A 23398-nucleotide genomic window follows, 5' to 3' on the forward strand; every position below is an offset into this window, starting at 1 on the left:
CTAGCATCTCCGCAGCCCCCGGCAGGAGGCAGAGCCAGTGCGCCCAGGCGGGCGGGGAAGCTGCGGGGACGCGCGCCCTCCTGCCTCTGCCGCCTGCGCGTCGGCAGCCCCGGCGTCCGAGGCCTGCAGCTCGCCCGCTCTGCCCGAAAGCCGGATCCAGCCGGCAGTTCTCGCCGGCTGCAGGGGTCCCGCCGGCGGAAGTGAGAAGGGCGGCGTGGGAGGAGGCTGCAGGCTGGGGGTTGGGATTCCCTTCCCGCTTGACGCGGCCCGGGAGAACCCGAGCTAGGACGCCCGGTGCGGGGCAGCCGGGCCTTTTTTGGTGCTGAGAGAGAACTGGAGGGCAGGGCCGTTGCTTTGAGGGAGACGGACACCAAGAGGAGGGACTGTCCGAGAGGCCGGCCGAGCGCGGGAGCGGGCGGCCCTTTGCCTCCTGCTCCTGCCGGGCCGCCATCCCTCGGCGCGCCCTACCCGGAACCAGGCGAGCGCGTGGGGGCGGGGAGACGAGCGCGCAGAGCTGGCGGGGAGCCCCCAGACCCCCGGGGCCCCAGCCATGTCGGCGGAGGAGATGGTGCAGATCCGCCTGGAGGACCGCTGCTACCCGGTGAGCAAGAGGAAGCTCATCGAGCAGAGCGATTACTTCCGCGCCCTCTACCGCTCCGGCATGCGGGAGGCCCTGAGCCAGGAAGCTGGCGGCCCAGAGGTGCAGCAGCTGCGCGGCCTCAGCGCGCCGGGCCTGCGGCTGGTGCTGGACTTCATCAATGCCGGCGGGGCCCGCGAAGGCTGGCTCCTGGGCCCGCGGGGGGAGAAGGGCGGAGGGCTGGAGGAGGAAGAGGACATGGACGAGGTGAGCCTGCTGTCTGAGCTGGTGGAAGCAGCCTCCTTCCTGCAGGTCACGTCCCTACTGCAGCTGCTGCTGTCCCAAGTGCGGCTCAACAACTGCCTGGAAATGTACCGCCTGGCGCAGGTGTACGGGCTTCCAGACCTGCAGGAGGCCTGCCTGCGCTTCATGGTCGTCCACTTCCACGAGGTGCTGTGCAAGCCCCAGTTCCACCTCCTGGTGTCTCCTCCCCAAGCTCCGGGGGACATCAGCCTGAAGCAGAGGCTGAGGGAGGCCCGGATGACTGGGACTCCTGTCCTTGTAGCCCTGGGGGACTTCCTGGGAGGACCCCTGGCCCCTCATCCCTACCAGGGAGAGCCCCCGTCCATGCTCAGGTATGAGGAGATGACTGAGCGTTGGTTCCCGCTGGCCAATAACCTTCCTCCCGATCTGGTGAATGTCAGGGGTTATGGGTCAGCCATCCTGGACAACTACCTCTTCATAGTGGGCGGGTACAGAATCACTAGCCAGGAGATCTCCGCTGCACATTCCTACAACCCCAGCACCAACGAGTGGCTCCAGGTGGCCTCCATGAACCAGAAGAGGTAAGAGCCCCCAGCAGAGTCTGCTTCTTTCTCTTCGTTCACTTGTTTGTTCGTTCATTCCCCAGTGTTTACTGGGCCGTCACAGAGGGTGCTTTGAGGTGGGAATGACATCTTCAGGAGTGTTGCTGGCCTTGACTCTGGCACAGTTCCAGTGAACTGAGAACTTGCAAGGAAGAAGAGGCTTCAGTGAGGTCAACTAGCTGAGTGATTTTCTCTCAGGTATTGTGCCTTTAGTTAAAACTGCTTTTTTTGCTTCTCTCCTAGTGGAAAGGTGATGTGGTTTCCCAGGATACTTTAAAAGAAAACTGGTCTTTCATTTTTCTTAACTTTTGTTTTTTAGCATCTGATCCTGATTATAATGACACACTGGACAGTGATTTAAAACACTGACTTTGGGAGATTTTTGTTATCCATGACTTTGAAGCCTTCCATACTGGGAAGACAATTTGGGACCAGAAGATCCTTTTTAGGGAGTTATAAATATGTACTATATAGGATTGCCTCTCTTAGTTTTCCTTTCTTTTACTTCTTCCTTCCTTTCTTCCCAGACAGCCATCATCATTGACCCAAAACTTGAGCCTGGCAGTGGTCAACTACAGAAATGGATCACAGTCCACTTAGTATCTGGTATCTATAGGAGATTGATTCCAGCACTCCCTCAGATACCAAAATGTGTGGATACTTAGGTCCCTTAGATTAAATGGCCACAGTACTCACATATAATCTGTGCACATTCTCCTGTATACTTTAAATCATTTCTCCAATACTTATAATACCTAACACAGTGTAAGTGCTGTGTAAATAGTTGTTATACCATATTGTTTAGGGAATAATGACAAGATAGTCTGTGCGTGTTCAGTAGAGATGAAGTACCCCCATACATTTTCCACCCACAGTTGGTTGAGTTGAGTTGATGCGAAACCTGCAGATATAGGGTGCCAAATGTATTTCCATCCAACGCAGCCATCTCCTTTCCCATTCTGCAGATCCCTCCTACCAGTTCTTGGGAGACTTGAAGAAAAGACTCAAAAAGGAGAAACTTGGGGGTGGTGGTGGGAGGGGAGGTAGGGAGAGGAGCCAGGAAAGAAAGATAAAAATAAGAGCAGAGGACAACTAAAGGAAGGAAGGGGTAGGAAATAAGATGGTAGGGCCCAAGATGCCTCAATCCATTATTCAGAAGTGGGAAGAAGAATCAATGTGATCCAGGAAAGAAATGAATACCTTTCTTCCAGGCTACCTGTTGTCATCTCAAGCACCACCCTGGTCCCTGCCTGACATGTAGAGCAAAGAATTGGGGAACTCATAGCCAGACAAAGAAAGTTTGAACAGTAATGGGACATCCATTATACATATATACTCCACTCGAGGATCCCCCTATGTCAGAGATTATTTGGGGGAGCACTGGCTTTATTTCTACCATAATATAAATTCATTTGGGAAAGTGTGCTTTTTTGTTTTTTTTTCCTGATTATAAACATACTGTGTGGTTATAGAAAACTGAAAAAATGAAGGAGTAGAGAGACTATCACTCCTACTCCTTCCTCCTAGAGGAAGTATCTCCAGCTTGGCACATTTTAGTCCAGCCTCTTCTTAATGCATTGTTTACGTCATTGAGATTTCATGTTTACAATTTGGTTTTAAATATGTTATTTTTAAAGAGATTTTAAGAGCTTTATTTATTTTCAACATGGGTTCTTACTATATTGCCCAGGCCGTCCTCAAATTTGAGAGCCTCCTGAGTAGCTGGGATTACAGTAAGGTGCCACCACACCCACCTTTATTTATGTATTTGTGCAGTAGGATGTGAGCTACACATCCTACCTCAGTTTTAAGAGCCTTAATTGAAGCAACAAAGGAATATTTGATAGCTATAGGCGATGCTCAGTAGGGATGGAAGGCTCAAGTTCTCTATTACCTTTTTTATATGTCTCTAGGTATATCAAGTTATACTCAATATACCATCCTTAGCACTGTAGCACTAACACTACACCTCAGACTTTTTTTTTCTTTATAAATCCTTGGCAGTCTTTTTTTTTTTTTTTTTTTTTTTTTAAGAATGCTCTTTCTGTTTACTTGGAAGAAAAATATTAAGTAATATACAAGGACATGCTTCTTAGAAAAACTACAAATGAGTGACAAGAGGTGGAGGCAGGAGGATTGCAAGTTCAAGGCCAGCCTCAACAACTAAGTGAGACCCTGATCAATTTAGTGAGACTTGGTCTCAAAAAATAGAAAGGACTGAGGATGTGGCCCAATGGTAAAATGCCTATAGGTTCAATCACCAGTACCAAAACCCCCAAAACTACAAATGACTTGAAAAAGTTTAGAATGAAAAAATATAAGTATCTGTAGATGTATATTAAATTTATGTACTATAAGTTTGTAAACATGTATTTACTTATATATTGATAATAATTAACAATAGGGAAAACATGTATGTATATTCCTGAATATGCCTAGGATATGAATAATTCGTTTGTTGAGTGTATCCATGCTGTATATGCTACCCACCCCATTACTCACTTAGTAGTTAATGTATAACTATATAGTATATTTATCATCAGGATGAATATCACTTTACACGTATTTATTTTTCCTCTAAAATTATTTGTTTATGCTAATTATTTAATATTTCCACTTAATAGTACACTGTATCTGAGTTTTTTCTGTGTCAACAAATGCAGATTTACCACTGTCTTGTGTAGCATTCCAGCCTGTGGGTATACCTTAGTGTAATTAGCCTTTCCTTTATTCATAAACATTTAGGTCACTTCCATTTGCCATGATAAGCAATGCTGAATTGAACTTCTTAGTATATATGTATCTTAGTAGATGCATGTGAGTTAATTCCATATGTCAAAATCTTGAAATCCCTGGGTAGGTGGGGTAAAATAAAGTGCATGAACATTTTAAATTTTGGTAGCTCTTGACAAATTGCCTATCAAAAAATGTTCTAGTGTCCTTTCCAATCAATAGCATTTGAACATGACAGTTCCATAGACTCTTGCCAAGATGAGATATTATCATCTTTTCCTCCCATTCTAATAGACAAAAATACTGGTGTGATTTCCCCTGATTAGAAGACTTTCTTTTTCATATGTTTATTGGATATTTGTACTTATTTTGTAAATAAATAATCATTGTTGTGTTTTAAAAATTCGCTTACCTTTTTCATATTCATTTTAGAAATTATATATACATATTTTTCTTGTATATTAGATCATATTGAGAATATTTCTCCATGCTTTTATTTTTTGTTTTATATGATTCAAAAATGAAGTTCCAAAGTGGTCAGGGAGGTGAAGTGAATGAATAGAATGATGGGTGGGAGTTTTGATGATCCCGAGAACTACTCTCCCCAGAAAAGTGGGCTCTACTCTCAGCCACATCTGGTTATTTCCAAGTGGAAGTGAGGAAATGGTATTGCTAGATATCCAAATATCCCAGGTTTTATATGTTGGCAATTAGTTTTATTAAAAAAAAAAAAAAAAGCAATCAACAACAAAAACCTTGTAGAGCAAATAAAATGCAGCCTAGCATTAACCTGTGACCCATCAGTCTTAGACTTCAGATTTGTAATGTCTTCTTACATGAAGAAACTTTAAGTTTTTTGAAGTTGGATTTGTTACGTGTCCTATTAGTTTTGTGTTTTCCAAAGGAAAGTCTTCTACAGCTAAAATATACAAATACTGATTTGTATCATGTTCTATCTTATGGCATGGCCTTTTTTCATTTAGATCTGAAAGTGGGATTTGTTTTCGTAAAAAGTGTTTTCAGTTTGGCAAAGTGATCATTCCTTTATCAGTGCTACATTTTAAAATTAATGTAGTTTGTTAACATGTTTTATTGTCTGGTGGAACTGAAACCTCTTTTCTGTTTCAATTAATTTTACTCTTTGTAATGGTTTGGATATGAGGTGTTATCCTCTGGTGCCACCCCCCACAACCCCCAAAAGGCTCATGATTAGATTTGTGAGAGCCATAATCTAATCAATCCATCCTAATTGGAATGGGATGAGTGGTAGCAATAGGCAGATGGGCATGACTGGTGGAAGTGGGTCATGAGGGTAAAAATCCTCTAAGAGTTCATCAGTCTTTGGCCCCTTTCCCACTCTTTCCATCTCTGCTTCCTCCATGAGATGAGGTGCCTTCCATGCAATAATCCTTTTATCATGTTGTTCTGCCTTACCTTGAGATCAAAGTGATGGAGTCAGGTAACCGTGTAGTGAACCTAACCTCTGAAACTGTGAACCCCAAATAAACTTTTCTTCCTCTAAGTTGGTCTTGTTGGGTATTTTGGTCATAGTAATGTAAAACTGACTAATAGAGTTATTGGTACTGAAAAGTGGGGTTGTGGCTGTGACTAGCCTGTTCATATGGTTCAGAAGCCTTTGGACCTGGTTGTGGGAGGAGTTTTGAAAGTTTGAAGATGCCAGCTGGAGAAGCCCTGGAATGTTGTGATTGGGGCTTAATGGGTGGATTCTGGTGAGAACTGAGAAGACCTGAATGCTGATAAGAATGCAGACTGTAAAGGCTGTGCTTATGAGGTTTTAGAGGGAAACAGGGATTCTGTTTTGGCAAAGAACTCGTCTACATTTTGCCCATGTACTGAGACTTCACATGACTCCATATGTAAAGATGATGGACTGATTAACCTGGTGGAAGAAATTTCAAGGAAGCACAGCATTCAGGTGGTGGCATGGGTATTGCCACTGGTTTTTAGCCATGTTTACTGTGAGAATCAGAAGAAAAAAGTAGAACAGGACTTTGAAAACTTGCAGTTTGGCTGGAAAAGTGTGTAAAACTGGAGACAAGGAAAGTGTAGTTTTGAAGAGATTATAACCTCTAAAATGATGCTAAGTGATGCACAGAGGCAATAGGAAAGATACCTTCAGGGCCTTCTCAGGAATTATCAAGACCACACCCACCACAGGCTCAAAGGTGTAAAGGTACAAGTTCCTTTGAGAATAGACTGCAGGAGCACCCTTCTCACATGGGGAGGGCCTACAAAGTTGTTTCACTATACTCAGTTGCCTAGTTATTCAGAGGCTGCTGCAGCGGTGCTCTCAGAGGGCTCAGCTACTGGTAAAGCTGGCAGCAGACATTGGCATTGTCCTTGTGCTAGATCTGCCGGAATGCAGGATGCTTAAGTTAGGGGGTCATAGAGACTTCAACCAAGACTTCAAAGGAAGGCCTGGAAGGCCAGGCAAAATATAGGGTCAGAATTCCTGAGAGAGTGGTGGGCTGCCTCTGAGAGAGAGGTGTATGAAGCTGTGAAGATGAAGCCAAAGCTGGAATGGAGACCCAAGGAATTAAGAGATGCCTGTAATGTGCTCTCTGCCAAGAAAACCTGCTGTCGGCAGAGAGTGCCAGGCTAAGAGAAGCCATGAGCGCTGCAACAAGTAAGGCCAAAGGAGCCAGACTGCTCCAGCCCCTGGGAGGGAACATGTTACCACCTTGTGCCCCAGACGCCAGAGGTAGAGCTATAGTAAATGTTTCCTTGGCTGGTTTTCAGTTTTTTGGGGGGGTCCTATCCCTTCTTTCTATACCCCTATTCCTCCCTTTTAGAATGCAAATATTTACTCTGTGCCATTGTATATTGGACATGTGTAACTTACTTTTGATCATTATAGGGGCTCATAGCCAAGAGTCTGCCTTGAGTCTGAGAAAAGACTTTAGATTTGGCCTTTTGGACTGTTAACACTATGGAGACTCTTGGAGATGGATTTTGCATTGTAAGATAAACAAGATCTTTTGGAGGCCAGGGGTAGGATATTATGATTTGGATATGAGATGTCCCCCCAAAGCCTCTGTGTTAATGCAGGAATAATCAGAGGTGAAATGATTAGATTATGAGAGCTATATCCTAATCACTCCAAAATAGTTTGGACTGTGTGTTAGCTGTAGGCAGATGGGGCACGGCTGGAGGAGGTGGGTCACTGAGGGGTTCATCTTCTTTTTGGCCCCTTCCATCCTCTTTCTGTGCTTCCTGGTCTCCATGAAGTGGCCCTCTTTCCTCTACCACCACCTCTCCACTATGATGTTCTGACTCACCTTGGGCCCAAAGCCATGGAGTCAGCCAGTCTTGAACAGCACCTCTGAAATTGTCAGTCCCTAATAAACTTTTCCCTTTCTGAGTTGGTCTTGTTAGACATTTTGGTTGCAGCTACATAAAGATGAGGAACACATTATTTTTTGCACATTTCTCTTTCAGTTAAGTTTTTAGAGTCAGCTTGTCAAGTTCTATAGGAATTTTGATTGGAATTACGTGGTATTTATAGATTAGAGGAAAATTAATAGTTTTATCCACAGTAGGGTCCCCCTTATCAGAGGTTTGGATGTCCTTGGTTTTAGTGACCATTGGTCTGATGATGTTAAGCAGAGAATTCCAGAAATAATTTGTAAGTTTAAATTGATGTCATTCTGAGTAGAGTGATGAAATCTCACACCATCCTGCTCCTTTCTGCATAGGACATGAATTGTCCCTTTGTCCAATGTATCCACATTGTATACACTACCCACCCATTAGTCACCATAGTCATTTAGTAGTTATCAACAGTCTTGGTATTGCAGTGCTTGTGTTTAAGTAACCTTTTTTAAACTTAATAATGACTTCAGTGTGTAAGAATAGTGATACAATTAGTATATGTCACAGAGAAACTGTAATATTTGTCCTTAAAGGAATAGATGTTCTCTATTTAAAAAGGAGAGAGAAAATAACGTATGCTGAGGTTGCTAAGATCTATAGTAAGAATAAATCTATTTGTGAAATTGGAAAGAAAGAAAAAGAAATTCATGCTAGTTTTGCTGTTGCACCTAAAACTGTAAAAATTATGGCCATAGTGTGTGATAAGTGCTTAGTTAAAATAGAAAAGGCATTATTATAGGGTTTGGTATTGTCTGTGGCTTCATGTATCCCATTGGGGGTTGGATAAGAGGAGACTGCTATAGCTTGTAGCTAGAAAAAAAATTGTTTTTTCATATATTTAATTCTTTTAGTCCTTTGGAAAATTTTCCTTTATTATTTTCATATAGTCTGGGTTTTTTTGTTGTTTGTTTGTTTGTTTTGTTTGTTTGTTTATTTGTTTTGTTGTTTTGTTTTTTGGTGTTCCTGGAGACTAAAGCCAGAACTTCATCCCCAGCCCAACAGAATTTTGTTAAGTTGCCCAGGTTGGCCTCAAACTTGAGATCCTCCTGCCTCAGCCTCCCAAGTCTGGGATTACAGGTGTATGCCACCTTGCCCAGCTGCAGTGATCATCTTCATTGCAAAAAATTTTTCCCTGTATTTAAATTTTCTTTTCCTTTCAAGATATAAAGCGTCGTGCTTTTTGTACTACTATATTCATTTTTAAAATGTCACCATATGAGTCTCAGCTTCACCAAAGCACTTTCCCCATCACTACTGGAAAGAGAAACAGATGTTTATGGTTTCCTGGCCTCAGTGAGTTTAAAATCAAATTTGAATGATGAGACGAGTAAAAATAAAACCTGGAAGGGGATTGTTCCTGGATAATGCATTCAGGACAGATTCTTCTCTGGAAGAAATTTGGAACCCTGAGTGAGAAAGACAGGTTTTGGCCTCTGGCTACACAGCATTTCAAATCTACCTTGATTCACTTTTGGCAATGACTGCTTTTGGGATGTGTCCATACTGACTTTTACTTTGATGAAGGGGTCAAATTCTGAGTGGCGCACTTACCCTGGGAACTGAACCAAGCAGTGATCCAGAATCTTCAATGACAGAATTGAAAGATTTTTATATAGCTCTTTGCACCTGCAGAACATGGTGCCGTGTGACCAGCAGTGGGTAAGAAAGAAACCTTGAGCACTGCGCCCACTTGCTTGAAAAGGACAATGCAAGTGAGTATCATTCTTTGAGAGGTCTCTTTCAAGTTTAGGGGTGCAACACTGCCTTATTGTCTGAACAGGAATTTGATCTCAGGAGTCTTCGGGATATAACTCATCATGTAAAAGCTTGTGTGACCACAAAATTGCTTTCCCTCCTCGCTTTAATTAGCAATAACTTGCAGGAACTGGCCACTGTTACTGCAGTAGGTTTATTAGTGTTCTGCTTTTCAAAGTCGTCTCTGGTCTCTTCCACGACACTGAACTTTTGCTCTGAACATGGAGCTAGGGTGTGTCTTCCTGCTGGAAGTGAGCACAGCAGGTTTAGGGACAGACTTCACAAACACTTTTCCCCGGCAGAGATGGGATCACAGTGGTCAGTCCCAATGCTTCCCAAGCTGTCCCTGATCCTCACAGCCAGCTTAAATATTGGCAGGGCATTTCTAGAAATGTGAAGCTTTGGCAGGTTTTACCCACCATGGTGGTGGTTGCAGTGAATGCAGGAATAGTGCAAAGCAAAGGGTTGTCTGTTCATCCCTCCCCCAGTTTAATTGTAACCAACAGTATAAATTGCAATTTGTGTTTTTGCTTTTGAATTTCTCAGAGGTGGGGAGGTTACTACATAGGGAAACAGCAAGCAGAGGAAGGAGAAAGGGTGGGACGAGAGGGTCCAGATGGCCTGCACACTAAATGGTCATCACCTGTGTGGTTGGGAAAGGATCCTAGCTTTTCACCCAAATTTTGACTCTAGCAAACTTCTCTGTGGAGTAAGTTACCACGGTGGTTTACATTTCCTGATATTCTTCTGGGTCAGGGCTTGTGGTCACTACTCAGGTCCCACTTCATACTTCATGCTCACGGCATCTCTGTGAGAGAGGTCCTGTTAATGACCCCTTTTTCTCAAAGAGAGAACTGAGGTTCGAAGAGTTGAATTAATCTCCATAGGATCACAAGGCGAGGCTCTAAGCAGCTTGGATATATCTGTGGCACCGTGCCTACCTGTGGTTGTATATTAATCATTGATATCTGTGCACTAGATTTAGCATGTTTCAGGTTACATGAGGATTTGAAGAGGTTGCTTTTTTTCTTTTTTTTAATTGGTGCTGGGGACTGTGTCGCTGTCCTGAAGAGTTTTCTTCTTATTGTATTTTTATTTGTTCCTTGGTTGGTTGGTTTTGTGGTTCTGGGGATTGAACCCAGGGACTTGGGCACTGAGCTACATTCTGAACTTTTTTAAAATTTTGTTTTGAAAAAGGGTCTCACCATGTTGTCTAGTCTGGCCTTGAACTTGTGATCCTTCTGCCTCCGCCTCCCAAGTAGTTGGGATTGTAGGCGTGTACCACACATATGGCCCTAAAGAGCTTTTTATTTCTTGTAAGTGAAGTAGAAATTAAATTGCTGTATTTTCTAATTTTTCTCATTTGCATTTCTATATATTTCCATTAATTAAGTGAATCAAGTATGTAGCCATGACAAATTACTTGTAATTTGGTTTTAAATTTTTTTAACCATAGTATATTAGGGATCAATATGAGGAAAACACTGTAGAAATGATCATTTTTAAAAGTGATTGATATGCCAGTCAGGTGGTGCATGCCTTTAATCCCAGCTACTCAGGAGGCTGAAGCAGGAGGTTTGAAAGTTCAAGGCCAGCCTGGGCAACTTAGTGAGACCCTTTCTCAAAATTAAAAAAAAAAAAAAAAATGGAAAGGGCTGGCGGTATAACTCAGTGGTAGAACATCCTGGGTTTAATCCCCAGCACCAAAAAATAAATAAATAAAAGTAATTGACAGCTTGGATGTGCATCTTTACACTTCAGGGGTTGAAGACTAGAAGTATTTTTGGGAAGTTGGAAATGAGGTGCCAAATGGCAAGAATCTGTAGATGAGAGAGCACTTTACAGAGTTCCACGTATATCCTGGCCAGTGACTGCTGCAGTTGACAAATAAGAAACCAACCTTCCCAAGTTCGAGAAACACAGCCTTAGGACACAGAAAAGCACCCCCAGAGTGCCAACAGAGAGTGGCACTTCTTTCTGCAAGTGCTGTCCTTTTCACCCCTTACTGAGTGCCAGACACTATGCTCTTATCCCCACCTCTCAGATGGAAAAACTGAGGCACAGATAAACTGAGATTTGGTGATGTCCCAAGGCCTTCAAGATGTTCAGCAATAAGCTTTTTCTGTGCAAGCCTGGAGTTAGAACCCTTATGGTATGCCTCTTCAATGGTGGTTGTGTTGAGGTGGCAGTTTCATCTTAAATCCCACATGAGTAAAGTATTTCTCTTCTCTTAAATCAGTGTGAGCAGGTTGGGATGCCGAGAAATGGAATTGTTTACTTTTTAACTGCTTAGTCACTCAGCCTCAGAAAGAAGCCCCTTACCTGTTTGCTTAGGACAAATGATCATGCTGAATGAATAGCAAAAATTGTTTTGATCTTACAAAATTTACTATCTGTGTACCTTTGGGGAGCAAAAACAAATTGAGGGCTGGTAAAATTTAGTGCTTATTTACTAGCTTGACTTCCTTTGGTTCCCCAAATTTGCACACACAGAGAGGGCACCTTGGTTGGATTTTAAGGACCATTGGCAGCAGGAAAGGCAAGCAGCATGAATCAGGGACCCCCCAGGAACTGCCACCCTGGTGGAGTCTGTTGGCATGAGAGACTGAATGGCTGGCTGGGTTTAATGGACAGTGTGAGCTCTTGTTGAAGAGTACTCTGTTCACTCTCTGATCTGAAAAATAAAACTAAATGAAAACACATTTTAAAGGTAAACATCATAGGCACCCTTTAAAAATCTTAACTTTTTAGTAGGTTATTAGTAACGTCTCTTCTGTCTCACGAGGCATCCGTGTTTATGGAACACCTATCAGGAGACCAAGCTCAAGCCTCTTTACTGCTGCTTCGTGATCTACTCTTACATAATTTTGTTTTGTTTTCCTTTTGTAGTCCCATTCCTTCCTAGCATATTGTTATTTTTGAGCCTTGTGTTGGCCTGCAAATTCACTTGACCTAGCATCTGTATTTCGCACAACAGAAAGCAAAAAAATGTCAAAAAACACTGTCCTAAAATAAATAAATAAATAAAATTTAAAAACCCAGTGTCCTATCTCAGTACCTGATGAGCATTTGAGGTAAACATTGTGACCCCTTGTGATGGAAATCATCCTACCTTAGAGACTAGGATGTGAATTGGTCTGAGTCAGGCTGAGTTAGGTGGCTGTCAGCAGAGCTGGATCTTGACCTGGGGGTTCCTGATTTGAGGCCAGGTCCTTTCCAGTTGCCTCTTGTTGCTCCTCAGCCTCTTGTTCACTTGTGACGGGTGCATGTATCACAGCCAACTGACTCAGCACTCCCAAATATTTATCCTTCCTGGCTTTCAGAGGACCCGTGAGTCCCATATGCTCATTGAAACAAATTGATTTTATCTTACCTTTCAACTCAAAAGTCATGAGACTTATCTAGTATCTGAGGCTTATGAATAGTGTTTAATTTTATATGGGATATGATGCTTCAAACCAGTTTATTTTAATTTTATTTTTTTTGGGGGGGTACCAGGAATTGAACTCAGGGACTCTATCATTGAGCCACATCCCCAGCCCTATTTTGTATTTTATTTAGAGATAGGGTCTCACTGAGTTGCTTAGTGCCTCACTAAATTGCTGAGGCTGGCTTTGAACTAGCGGTCCTCCTGTCTCAGCCTCCGGAGCTCCTGGGATTATAGGCATGCGCTAGTGCGTCTGGCAGGATCGGAGTGTTTTTAATCAGTTTAGTGCTTAATCTCCTTATTTGTAAGTTGTGAAGCAATCTGTGAGATTCCCTGTGGTGGAGGTGGAGTGCCAGTGAATGGTTAATGGAACAGGCATATTGGTAGTAAGGGGCTCTCCCCAGCCACCTTGGTCTCTGCCTGTCCTTGTAGGCAGTGCCTATATCTACCAAGATAGAGCCATCCCGCTCAGCAGGAAGAACAGATAACTATTCTGAGAGGAGAAAGACAAGGGCGGGTGGTTGCTTTTCTCCCTTATCATTTACTCTGCCCTGGAAAAAAAAGTACAGTCATCTCCCAGTGTCCATGGGAAATTAGCTCCAGAACCCTGTCAGATACCAAAATCTGTAGGTGCTCAAGTCCCTAATATTAAAATGACACAGTATTTGCATAAAACCTGTGCACATCTTTCTCTCTAATAACTTATGATACCTAATATAGTGTAAACACTATGCAAATAATTGTTGTGCTGCGTTTTTTAGGGGAAAATGACAAAGAAAACAAAGTCTGTACATTTAGTGTAAATGCAGTTTTTCCCCCAAATATTTTTAATCCGTGGTTGTAAAACCTGTGGGCCTAGAGCATCGACTGTTTTAGTGTATAAAGTGTCTTCAGTTCCTGGCCTGAAGCTGAGCCAGATTAGTACTTGTTATATTGAACTGCTCATCTTCAGTTGCTAATGCTGGAACGAAGTGCTATCCCTGTGAAGCCTGAGGGACAAGAGTAAAGCATGAGAAGTCCTTTCATTCCTCTGTCCTCAGGGAGGATGGCCCCCAACGTGGAGAGCTAATTTTCTGTAGCTGGCTCGCAGGTTCCACACTCTGCTTTAGCCGTTCACACCGTCGTCATCGTCGTCCTTCATGATCAGAAGAACTGACTTTAATGGTCCCTTGTGTCTCTTTTTCAGGTCTAACTTCAAACTCGTGGCTGTTAATTCAAAACTCTATGCCATTGGCGGGCAGGCCGTTTCTAATGTTGAGTGTTACAATCCTGAGCAGGATGCATGGAATTTTGTGGCACCCTTACCAAATCCTCTGGCCGAATTCTCTGCGTGTGAGTGTAAGGGGAAAATTTATGTCATTGGAGGATATACTACCAGAGGTAAGTGGAGGGGCCAAGTGAGGGTTCTGTGTAGAAGCTTCAGTAGCCTGGGGGAGGGCAGGAGGGTGCTGAGGAAACTCTGGAATGCTGAGTGTGATTTTATACATTGATTATATATGTACACATCTGAAGGAAGGAGAATCCATATGACGGGTGGTTTAGATTGGAGGGACCTTTGATGACTTTGTGAGTGTGAAAGTTCCAATAGGGTAGGGGAAGCCATGAAGAAAATATATTTTCCTTATATTTCTGAAAACACCGCCTGTGGTCAGCTATGACCTGATTGGACCTGGTTTGTAGAGGTCGTTTGGGTCTCAGGTGCTCTCTGGGTGGGAGGTCTTTGTAAGGGTTCTTTAGCTGAGAATCCTTCTCCCAAACACACCCAGTCCACCCACCCAGCACTGAGGTGCTGCTGCCTTCCGGCAGATGTGGGCTTTCATTTGCTCCTTTCATGAGTACAAGCACGTCAGGTATGGTTCCTGAAGCCCAGCTCTTGCACATTGTTCATATTGGTCCTAGGAGGTGCGTCAATACTAGAGAATTCTTTTCTTGATCAGTAAGAGGCAATTGTGCTATTAAACTGTACATGTGTTTTTCATTTTTTGAGACTGGATCTCATTATGTTGCTCAGGCTAGTATCTAACTCCTGGGCTCAAGTGATCCTCCCACCTCAGACTCCTAAGTAGCTGCAGGGATGCACCACACGCCTGACTCTGGGGAAGCCCTTTGTTGTTGAAACTGCTCAGTATATTTTCTTCTTCCCTTTTGTTTCTTCTCTTTCCTCCTTCCTTCCTTTTCTTTTTCTTTTCTTTTTTCTTTTTTTTTTGAACTGGGGATTGAATTGAGGGCCCTGCACTTGCTAGGTCAGTGTTCTACCACTGAGCTGCACCCCAGCCCCACTTTTCACTTTGTTTTGGATGTCATTTTATAATTAGTAATTTGAAAATAAACCATGTTTCCAGCAAGTTTTATCCTGCTGTACTTGGTAGGGAGCATCCCAGGTAACAGTGGTGGAAACAGCATGTTGTGAGAGGGACAACAACGAGGGATAGCCAGGGAGAGGTGTCCTTTCCTTTACCTGCCCCCACCCCCCACCCTGTTCCTTAAAGCAGTTGTCTCCAAGTTATCTCTTGGCCAGGGAAATTTCTGTGTTTGATCTGTTTGACTGTATAGACTCCAAAACTTACAGGAAGGTATTACTGGACTCAGGTCTTTTAGCCACACTTGAATAGTAGAGTTACCATTAAATTTGACATAGTGAAATAACCTAATGCTTCTTTATGGTACAGTGTGGGCAGGACAGAGCTGTCTAACTCAGCCTGGTCACAGGCATGGAAAAGGTTCTTTTAGGCCACGAGCAGCCATATGCCACTTCCTAAAGGGCAGAAATCCATGTGCTAGTATAGAATTCAAATAGATGACAAAAATTCTTTTCACCATATCCAAATGTCTTGTTTGGGGGACTTATGTTAGAGGAAGAAATTAAATGCCAAGTATTTTGATTGACTTTTTTTTTTGGTGACAGAATATTTTGATACTTTTTAAATGTTGATTCAGTGGGGAGGATGATGGGTTGTATATTATTTTCCTGTTGTTGCTGTAACAAATTAGCATGAACTTGAGAGTCTAGAACAATAGAAATGTATTTCTTCGTGGTTCTGGAGACCAAAAGGCAGAATCAGAGTTATCAGCAGGGTCCTGCTCCTTCAAATGGCTCTAGGGAAGAATTCTTCCTTCCTTTTCCCCCACTTGTGTTATTCCTTGGCTAGTGGCTATGTAACGCCAGCCTGCCTTCCGTTTTCACGTGGCCTTCTTATCCATGTGCATCTTCTTTTCTGTCTAGTATAAGTGTAGTTATTGGATTTAGGGTCCCACCTGTGTAATCCAGAGTGATCTTAAGGTCCTTAATTATATCTGCAAAGATTTTTTTTCCCCAAATAAGGATATACTCCCAGGTTTCAAGAATTAGTGGGTGGACATATCTTTGGGGGAGCCACCATTCAACCTACTACGTGTGGTATGTGTATTCACACACTTAAGGAGAGGTGGTGGCAGAGGAGTGCATTGGAAGGAGTAAGGCTTTGTTGTTGCTTTGCTGTGCTGGGGTTGAACCCAGGGCCTCCTGTAAGCTGCATCCCCAGCTTCACCCCCTGCCCTTTTTCACTCCACATTGTCATCACTTGTGAAGCTATTTCCTCTCTAGTGACCTTCTGCTGAAAGTAATTGCCAGTTTTTTCTTTGCAAATAATTGAAAAAATATGAGACTTAGCAGATACTTCTTTTACCTTCAACCTTGGTGTTTATTTAGGTTTCAGTGAACAACTTTCTATGCTCCGATACATGGCCTCTCCAACCCCAATCTCCTGTCTCCAGGCACGTAAACTGTTATATATCTATAAGCAGTTTTAAGAATCCCGATTCCTCCCTAGACTGAGTAATGCGGAATGCATCCTGTGGCCTGACACAACTTCTCAACTTCCTCAACTTCTCTTATCACCAGGAACTGCTGAGCACCAGTGCCTGAACAATACTCTGCTGGTAGATTTCCTGGTTTTTCCATGACCTTGGCTGAGCAAATGTCCTTTAGAAGGAAAGCCCTTCTTGTGTGTTTGGTAGCATTACAAGCCACTGCTAGTGAGCCTTCTTCACTTGGGCCACCCACCGTGATTTCTGCCCTGGATTCCAAATGCCAAAGACCATGATGGGATGGTTAGCTGATGTGGGTGGATGGGTGTTTGTGTAAGTCTTGAAAACAAAAGTGTTTTCGAAGATGAGAGTTCAGGGCAGTTACTTGCACTCTGAAGCCCTCCTCCTCTGCATGGGCTTTCCCAGCTCTTTGTAAGAGTTCCCTGTAGTTCAGTCATCCCAGTTGTTATGGGAAAAATATATATCAGAACTTAAAGCTGCGTTCTTAGCCTGCCTACTACTTAAGTTAGGTGAGGCTTTTAAAATTCAATAAATAATAATTCATAACTTCAAAATAGCTATTTGATTTTTTAATTCTTTGGCAAGCACTAAAGAAATAAGAATTCAACAGAAAGTCATAGTAACCACAGAGGGAAGAAGGACGATTTGTGAAACTTCAAAATCAAGTTTAAATGTAAAAATGAAAAGATTATCCCACCAACTCAAGATCACCTCAGTACATAGTCTAAGTGTGCTGAGTGAGGACAAAGAACTCTACAGAAGACCTGGAGAGACCTTGTTGCCTGAACTAAGAAATCAGTGGGATTGTCACTAGAATAAGTCCTTTATTCCTTTAGTGGGGAGTCTAGTTACTAAGTCAGGAGCACTTTTTAGCAGATGAGTGGCCAAACTCCCTCAAACCCCTCTCCTAGAATGGTTTTACCACAGAGGCTACAGTAAAATGAAATATGCAAAGATATCAATCAGGACAGTTTCCTGAAGCTGTAATAATTCTAGAATTTCTATAGTACACAGAGTTGCCCACGTAGGACGTGGTCTGTCTGCATGCCCTCCTGGGAGGCTCTTTGGCTGGACCAGATGTGGCTGTGGAGCTCTTTAAGCATTGCTAACTCTGGGTGGGCCCTTCTTTCTCAAGAGGGGGGTGCTGAAGGAAGAGGCAAATCCTTGAGAAAATGAGCTGTCTTCTGAACAGCTTCTGTAGCCATTGAAATGCTGTATGCTTTAATAGTGATCCAAGTCCCAAGTTGATCTGCCCCTCCACTCCTGAGTTTTTGTTGTTTGTTTAACAACAAACAGAAAGTTCATTCTTTCTGATAACTCATAACACTCTTTTTCCTCAGAGACTAAAATATTACATTTATTCTTTCTTAGAGGAGAAAAGGAAAAAACAATTAAAAAAAAAAGAAAAGAAAAGCTAGCTGGGCACAGTGGCACACGCCTGTGCTCAGGAGGCTGAGGCAGGAGGATCGCAAGTTCAAAGCCAACCTTGGCAAAAGCAAGTCATTAAGCAACTCAATGAGACTCTTCTCTAAATAAAATATAAAATAGGGCTGGCGGGTGCAGGTGGAGGGGGGTTGCTGGGGTTGTGGCTCAATGGCAGAGCACTTACCTAGCATGTGTGAGGCACTGGGTTCAATTCTCAGCACCACATATAAATAAATGAATTAAATAAAGGTCCATTAACAACTTAAAAAAAAATAGGGCTGGAGATGGGACTTAGTGGTCGAGTGCTCCTGAGTTCAATCCCCTGTACCCACCTCCCCCCCCCCCAAAAAAAAAAAAGAAAGAAAAAGAAAAGCTAGGCCTGGTGCTATGGTGCATGCCTGTAGTTCCAGCTTCTTGGGGGGCTGAGGCTTGAGGATTGCAAGTTCAAAGCCAGCCTGGGTAATTTATTGAGAATCTGTCTCCAAAATAAGATGAGGGCCTGGGGATGAGGCTCAGAGGTAGAGCACTTGCCTAGTATCCATAAGGCCCTGGGTTTAATTTCTAGCACTGCAAAAATAAATAAACTAGCTAGTCTGGGAATGTAGGTCAGTGGTGGAGTGTCCCTGGATTCAGTCCCCAGTACCAAGGAAATAAAAGCTAGATATTCTAAATTTCACAGGCTCTTTTCAAAGAGAGAAGAGGCAACCTTTTTCCCTAAAGAAAATAGCTATTAATTAGAAATAATATTAGAGAGACCTTTCAAGTGTGATTTCATCCACACAATTAACCATCTCTTTAGAAGTGGGCAGGGGCGGGTGGGCCTTTCTTAGTTTTTTTCTCCTGTGTTACAACTGGGAAGCAGAATAGCCAGGTGAGTCTGTAGCTTGTTACAAGGCAGAAGGTGAGACTCTTTGACATTTCTCTTGACTTGTAACTTTGTGTCCTTTCCTCTTGCCAGTCCTTGTAGATACTGCTGAGCTTGTAGATACTTGTGTTCTTAGGGTCAGCTGTCCAGGATAGGATCTTCAGGGCTGGGTTTGCAGGTATAAGATCTTGGGTTTGATTCCCCTGCACTGACCTGACCTGATAGTTCACAGGAGTGAAGGTACCAGCGAGGAGGGACTATATTTAAATCAAAGCTGTTTCTCTGGCTCTAAGACTCTCAAGGGGGGCCGGGGCTGGGGGGGAAGCACATGAGCCTATTTTTCTGAAATATTTTCTAAATTATTTTCACCAAATAATTCTACCAGTAGTCTACTTATAACACTGTTCAAGGGTTTCTAAGCCATATCCATTTATTTTCAAATACTAAGCTTTTTTTTTTCCTTAATAACTGAACTGAAATCATCCCAAGAATGATACTTAAAGAACAGATTTATTTTAAGTTATATTCATTGTATAGTTGCATTTCCAGGAGGTAGATTGGGATGAACCCAAATGTATCTTTTCCCAGCCATTTGGAAAACTGTTTCTCAAACCTGTTTTTCTGAAAGGGTTTTTCCTCCTTGTGACGGAATTATGCACACCGAGGAAGAGGTTTATGTACGGCCTGGGTCATCTACAGTGTTGCTGATGGCTGTCATCATTTGCTTCTTTCTGTGTTTCAGACCGAAACATGAACATTTTGCAGTACTGCCCCTCTTCAGACATCTGGACGCTCTTTGAAACATGTGATGTTCACATTCGCAAGCAGCAGATGGTGTCTGTGGAGGAAACCATCTACATTGTGGGGGGATGTCTCCACGAACTGGGGCCCAACCGGAGGAGCAGCCAGAGCGAGGACATGCTCACTGTGCAGTCCTACAACACTGTCACCCGGCAGTGGCTCTACCTCAAGGAGAACACATCCAAATCCGGGCTTAACTTGACTTGCGCGCTCCACAATGACGGCATCTACATCATGAGCAGGGACGTGACCCTGTCCACCAGCTTGGAGCACCGAGTTTTCCTCAAGTACAATATCTTTTCAGATAGCTGGGAAGCATTTCGGCGATTCCCAGCCTTTGGACATAACTTGCTGGTTTCTTCTCTTTATCTGCCCAATAAAGCAGAAACATGACTGAATTGACTTCGTACTTCAAACAAACCTGGTTCAAGACCAAAAAAAGGAGAAACAAAAAACAACAAAGGGAGACTGATTTCTAAAGGGAAAAAAATGTGGGCTAGAGTAGGTCACGGATATATACCAGTAGCAGCTGTAAATAAGCTTACTTGAAAACTTGTGGAAAAAGAGACCAACTTTATTATTTTTTAAATTATTGATTTTTAAATTATGGGAACAAATCCATGATAATGTTTTCATCCAAACACAATATTCTTGGGTCAGTGATGGAAACTTAGCATTAAAAAATGGGTTCAGGGGCTGGGAATATAGCCCAGTTGGTAAAGTGCTTGCCTCATATGCACAAGGCCCTGGGTTCAATCCCCAGCACCACTAAAAAAAGTAAGTGGATTCATTGGGTCTGCTTGGTAAAGGGCCAAAGTCAATGATAGACATGAATGGTAAAGATGATTTTAAAATCTGTTTTATTTAGGTCACTTTAAATATCAGTAGTACCTTAAGTAGGAGACTTTAAATTATCAATTTACTTGATAATAACTTTGTTATTCTCCCTCCTCTCCCCGTCTTACCCACAGGTACTTCTAATGTGTTTAAAATAGGGTTCCATGTTCATATATTTTATTTGCACACTACTTTTCAGGAAACCTCCAATGATGGAACCCTAGAGTGAATCCTTGCAAGAGTCAGTCCACCCAAAATTTGTTTAAAACATTCTCAGTTTTCTTATCTTTTTTTTTTCAGTTATGAATGACAAAATAAATAGATTGATAAAACCTCTTTACTTCATATGTGGCATATTGCAGATCTATGTGGATCACATAAATTGCATTTCTAGGCCTACTGTGTTGTTTAAAAGAGAGGGTATATTGTTTAAAAGGATGGCTATAAACATATATTTTTAAAATTGAATCTTGTATAGGAAGGGAAGGAAATACCAAATAAGAAAAAAAATTGCCTTTAAGAATTCCTTTTATTGAATGTATTTGACTTAGTTTTTGTTTATCACGTTTAAATCAGGATACCTTTCTAATCTTAGCTTTGTAGTTCACGTTTTGCTTTTGTGGATTAAGGTGATGGTGGCTGTAAAACATTTGTGCTAGAAAGAGAGGAAGAAGAGAGAAATGGCCACTAGTGGTTGTTTTTTTTTTTTTTTTTTTTTTTTTTTTTTTTTTTTACCTCTGCTACTGGGGATAGAACCCAAGAGTGTTTTACCCTGAGTTACATCCCCACTGTGCTCTCCACCCCCTGCCATTTTTAAAAATTTTGAGACAGGGTCTTACTGAGTTGCCCAGGCTGGCCTCAAACTTGACATCCTCTTGTCTCAGCCTCCCGAGTCACTGGGAGTGCAGGTGTTTGCCATCACCCCTGACCACCTCTGGTGGTCTTTCTGAAATTAGGTAAGATGCTTGACTTACCTTAGTTGTGAACCCAGGTGGCCCACACAGCAATAGCAGTGAACAACTCAAGCAATTTCATTAAGTCAGTTAACAATGAGTAAAAGCTTCTGCCAATCATAGATCAACATTCCTTTACAAATATATACTCGGGTAGAGTATGCCAAGTGCATGACTAGCCATACATACTTGAGGGCCTGGGTTTAATCCCCAGCACTAAGCACCAACGAAAAACTCTATACCCATACTAATGGAAATTTTATTTTGATTGAAAAACATTTTCTGAGGTTATCTGGTATTTTGTAATGGAATCAGTAAAACTGTGAGCCAGAGTCCAACTTTCTGCACTAATGGCAGGCAAAACCACTTTAGTCACAGCGTGCCTCTCCTTAAGAAAGCCCCTTAGAAAAACAGAACCGTCACAGTAGATAAACGTGTTCCCAAACACTGTGTGCCTCCAGCATGCCATTCACCGTGCAGATGCAGTAAGGAGAACAGTCGCTCCAGAGTTCTTCAGTTCGTTGAAGCAGTCACTACAGGGTTACTTTACAACCATGGCCTCAAGTATCTGGTTACAAAAATCCCATTTGCATGACTTTCCAGAAATATTAGGCAAAAATGATTAAGCCTTTATTTTGGGCAAGGAGATAAATCTTTGTATCTTGTCAGCAAATAATTCTATTAGTAGTCTACTTATAGCACTGTTTAAGGGTTTCTAAGCCATACCCATTGATTTTCAAGTACTAAGCTTTCTTTTTTTTTTCCCTTTCTAAGCAACTTTGAACTGAAATCATCCCAGGAATGATACTTAACGAATAGATTCATTTTAAGTTATAGACATTGTAGAATTGAATTTCTAGTGACCTCTATTTTCATGATGTATCTTTTAAAGTCTAATTTATTTTTGTTGCTACAGAGTTTAACTTTTTAAGGTCGTAGGTGTTCAGAAGACTAGCCAGTGGATTTAGTATGAACCCAGGTGATTAATTTGTACATAATCACATCACATAAACCACAGTATTATTTCTGCCAACCAGTTAATTCTCTTGCTGATTACATACTTTGGGTCTATTTTCCTAATGCTGACAATTAGATTTTTTGGACCAAGTGAAGGTAAACTCTGATCCACAAAGCTCTTTTATAAGCTTGATTTGGTGTGTGTGTGTGTGTGTGTGTGTGTATGCTTGTATATTTTAGCTCTAAGATACACAGACTCCTAACAAGATTGTGTTTTCAGCTGCCAGCAGTGAAAGATAGAATGTGTAATAGGAACAGATCTGTGGCTTTTATGACATCACCCTGCTGTGCGCATCATCTGTGTTGACATTTTGAGGGTAGTTTTTATTTAGCTCGCTCTCTCATTGGTGCCAGTATTATATTGAAGACTCTGCCTATAATGAAGGCAATGTTTCCATGAAAATCTCCCCTTATCCCAAGACTGTCCTTTACTAAATTTGCTAATATCTATTTTCTTCCCATTCGCCTTCTCTAAATGCTTTATCCTCCCCCATCCCCAGATGCTCCTGAGGGGTGCTGACTTACTCTCTGGGGAGGGAAGTGGCTGGGAGGACCCGGTTGGAAGCTGTCTGGCCAGAAGTACCCATCTTCACAGGATGGTCTGGTGGAGGAGAGGTTGTTGTTTCTTCCTTTCATTCCTTCTGACTTTACTTTCAAAAACGCCTAGTTTCAGAGGTCTCTCTCTTTAGCCTCATTTAAAAGGTTTTCTGATGGATGTGTAAGAGTTGGTTGTTTTTGACAGTATTGGTTAAGTCATAATAATAAGGTATTAAGGAGACATGGATACCAGTAGGAAATAAGCGAAAGACATAAGCAGGAAAACCAAAGAGAACTGAACTCTGCCATCTTTATTAGTTTTTAAAGCCAAAATCCCATGTAATTCCAAATGCCTTAGATATTAATTAAAGCTATCGTGTGATAGACAAAGCTCTTTCTCTCTAC

At 42.3% G+C, this 23398-nt stretch overlaps 1 protein-coding gene across 2 annotated transcripts; it reads left to right on the forward strand.

The window, feature by feature from the left end:
• The first annotated feature begins 486 nt into the window (after positions 1 to 486).
• On the forward strand, positions 487 to 20833 carry Klhl42 (kelch like family member 42). Of its 2 annotated transcripts, XM_046436037.2 has the most exons (4): positions 487 to 601; positions 890 to 1422; positions 13938 to 14131; positions 19591 to 20833. In XM_046436037.2, the coding sequence occupies exons 1-4, from the start codon at positions 551 to 553 to the stop codon at positions 20040 to 20042; spliced, it is 1230 nt and encodes a 409-aa protein (XP_046291993.1). In that variant the 5' UTR covers positions 487 to 550; the 3' UTR covers positions 20043 to 20833. The 2 variants fall into 2 exon arrangements, with proteins under 2 accessions (XP_046291993.1, XP_046291992.1); XM_046436036.2 differs by having other exon boundaries at positions 551 to 1422.
• Positions 20834 to 23398: the final 2565 nt, after the last annotated feature.

This window comes from Marmota monax, unplaced genomic scaffold, assembly GCF_021218885.2.
Source record: "Marmota monax isolate L192 unplaced genomic scaffold, Marmota_monax_Labrador192_F-V1.1 WCK01_AAM20220418_F8-fsc00012, whole genome shotgun sequence".
Lineage (NCBI taxonomy): Eukaryota > Metazoa > Chordata > Mammalia > Rodentia > Sciuridae > Marmota > Marmota monax.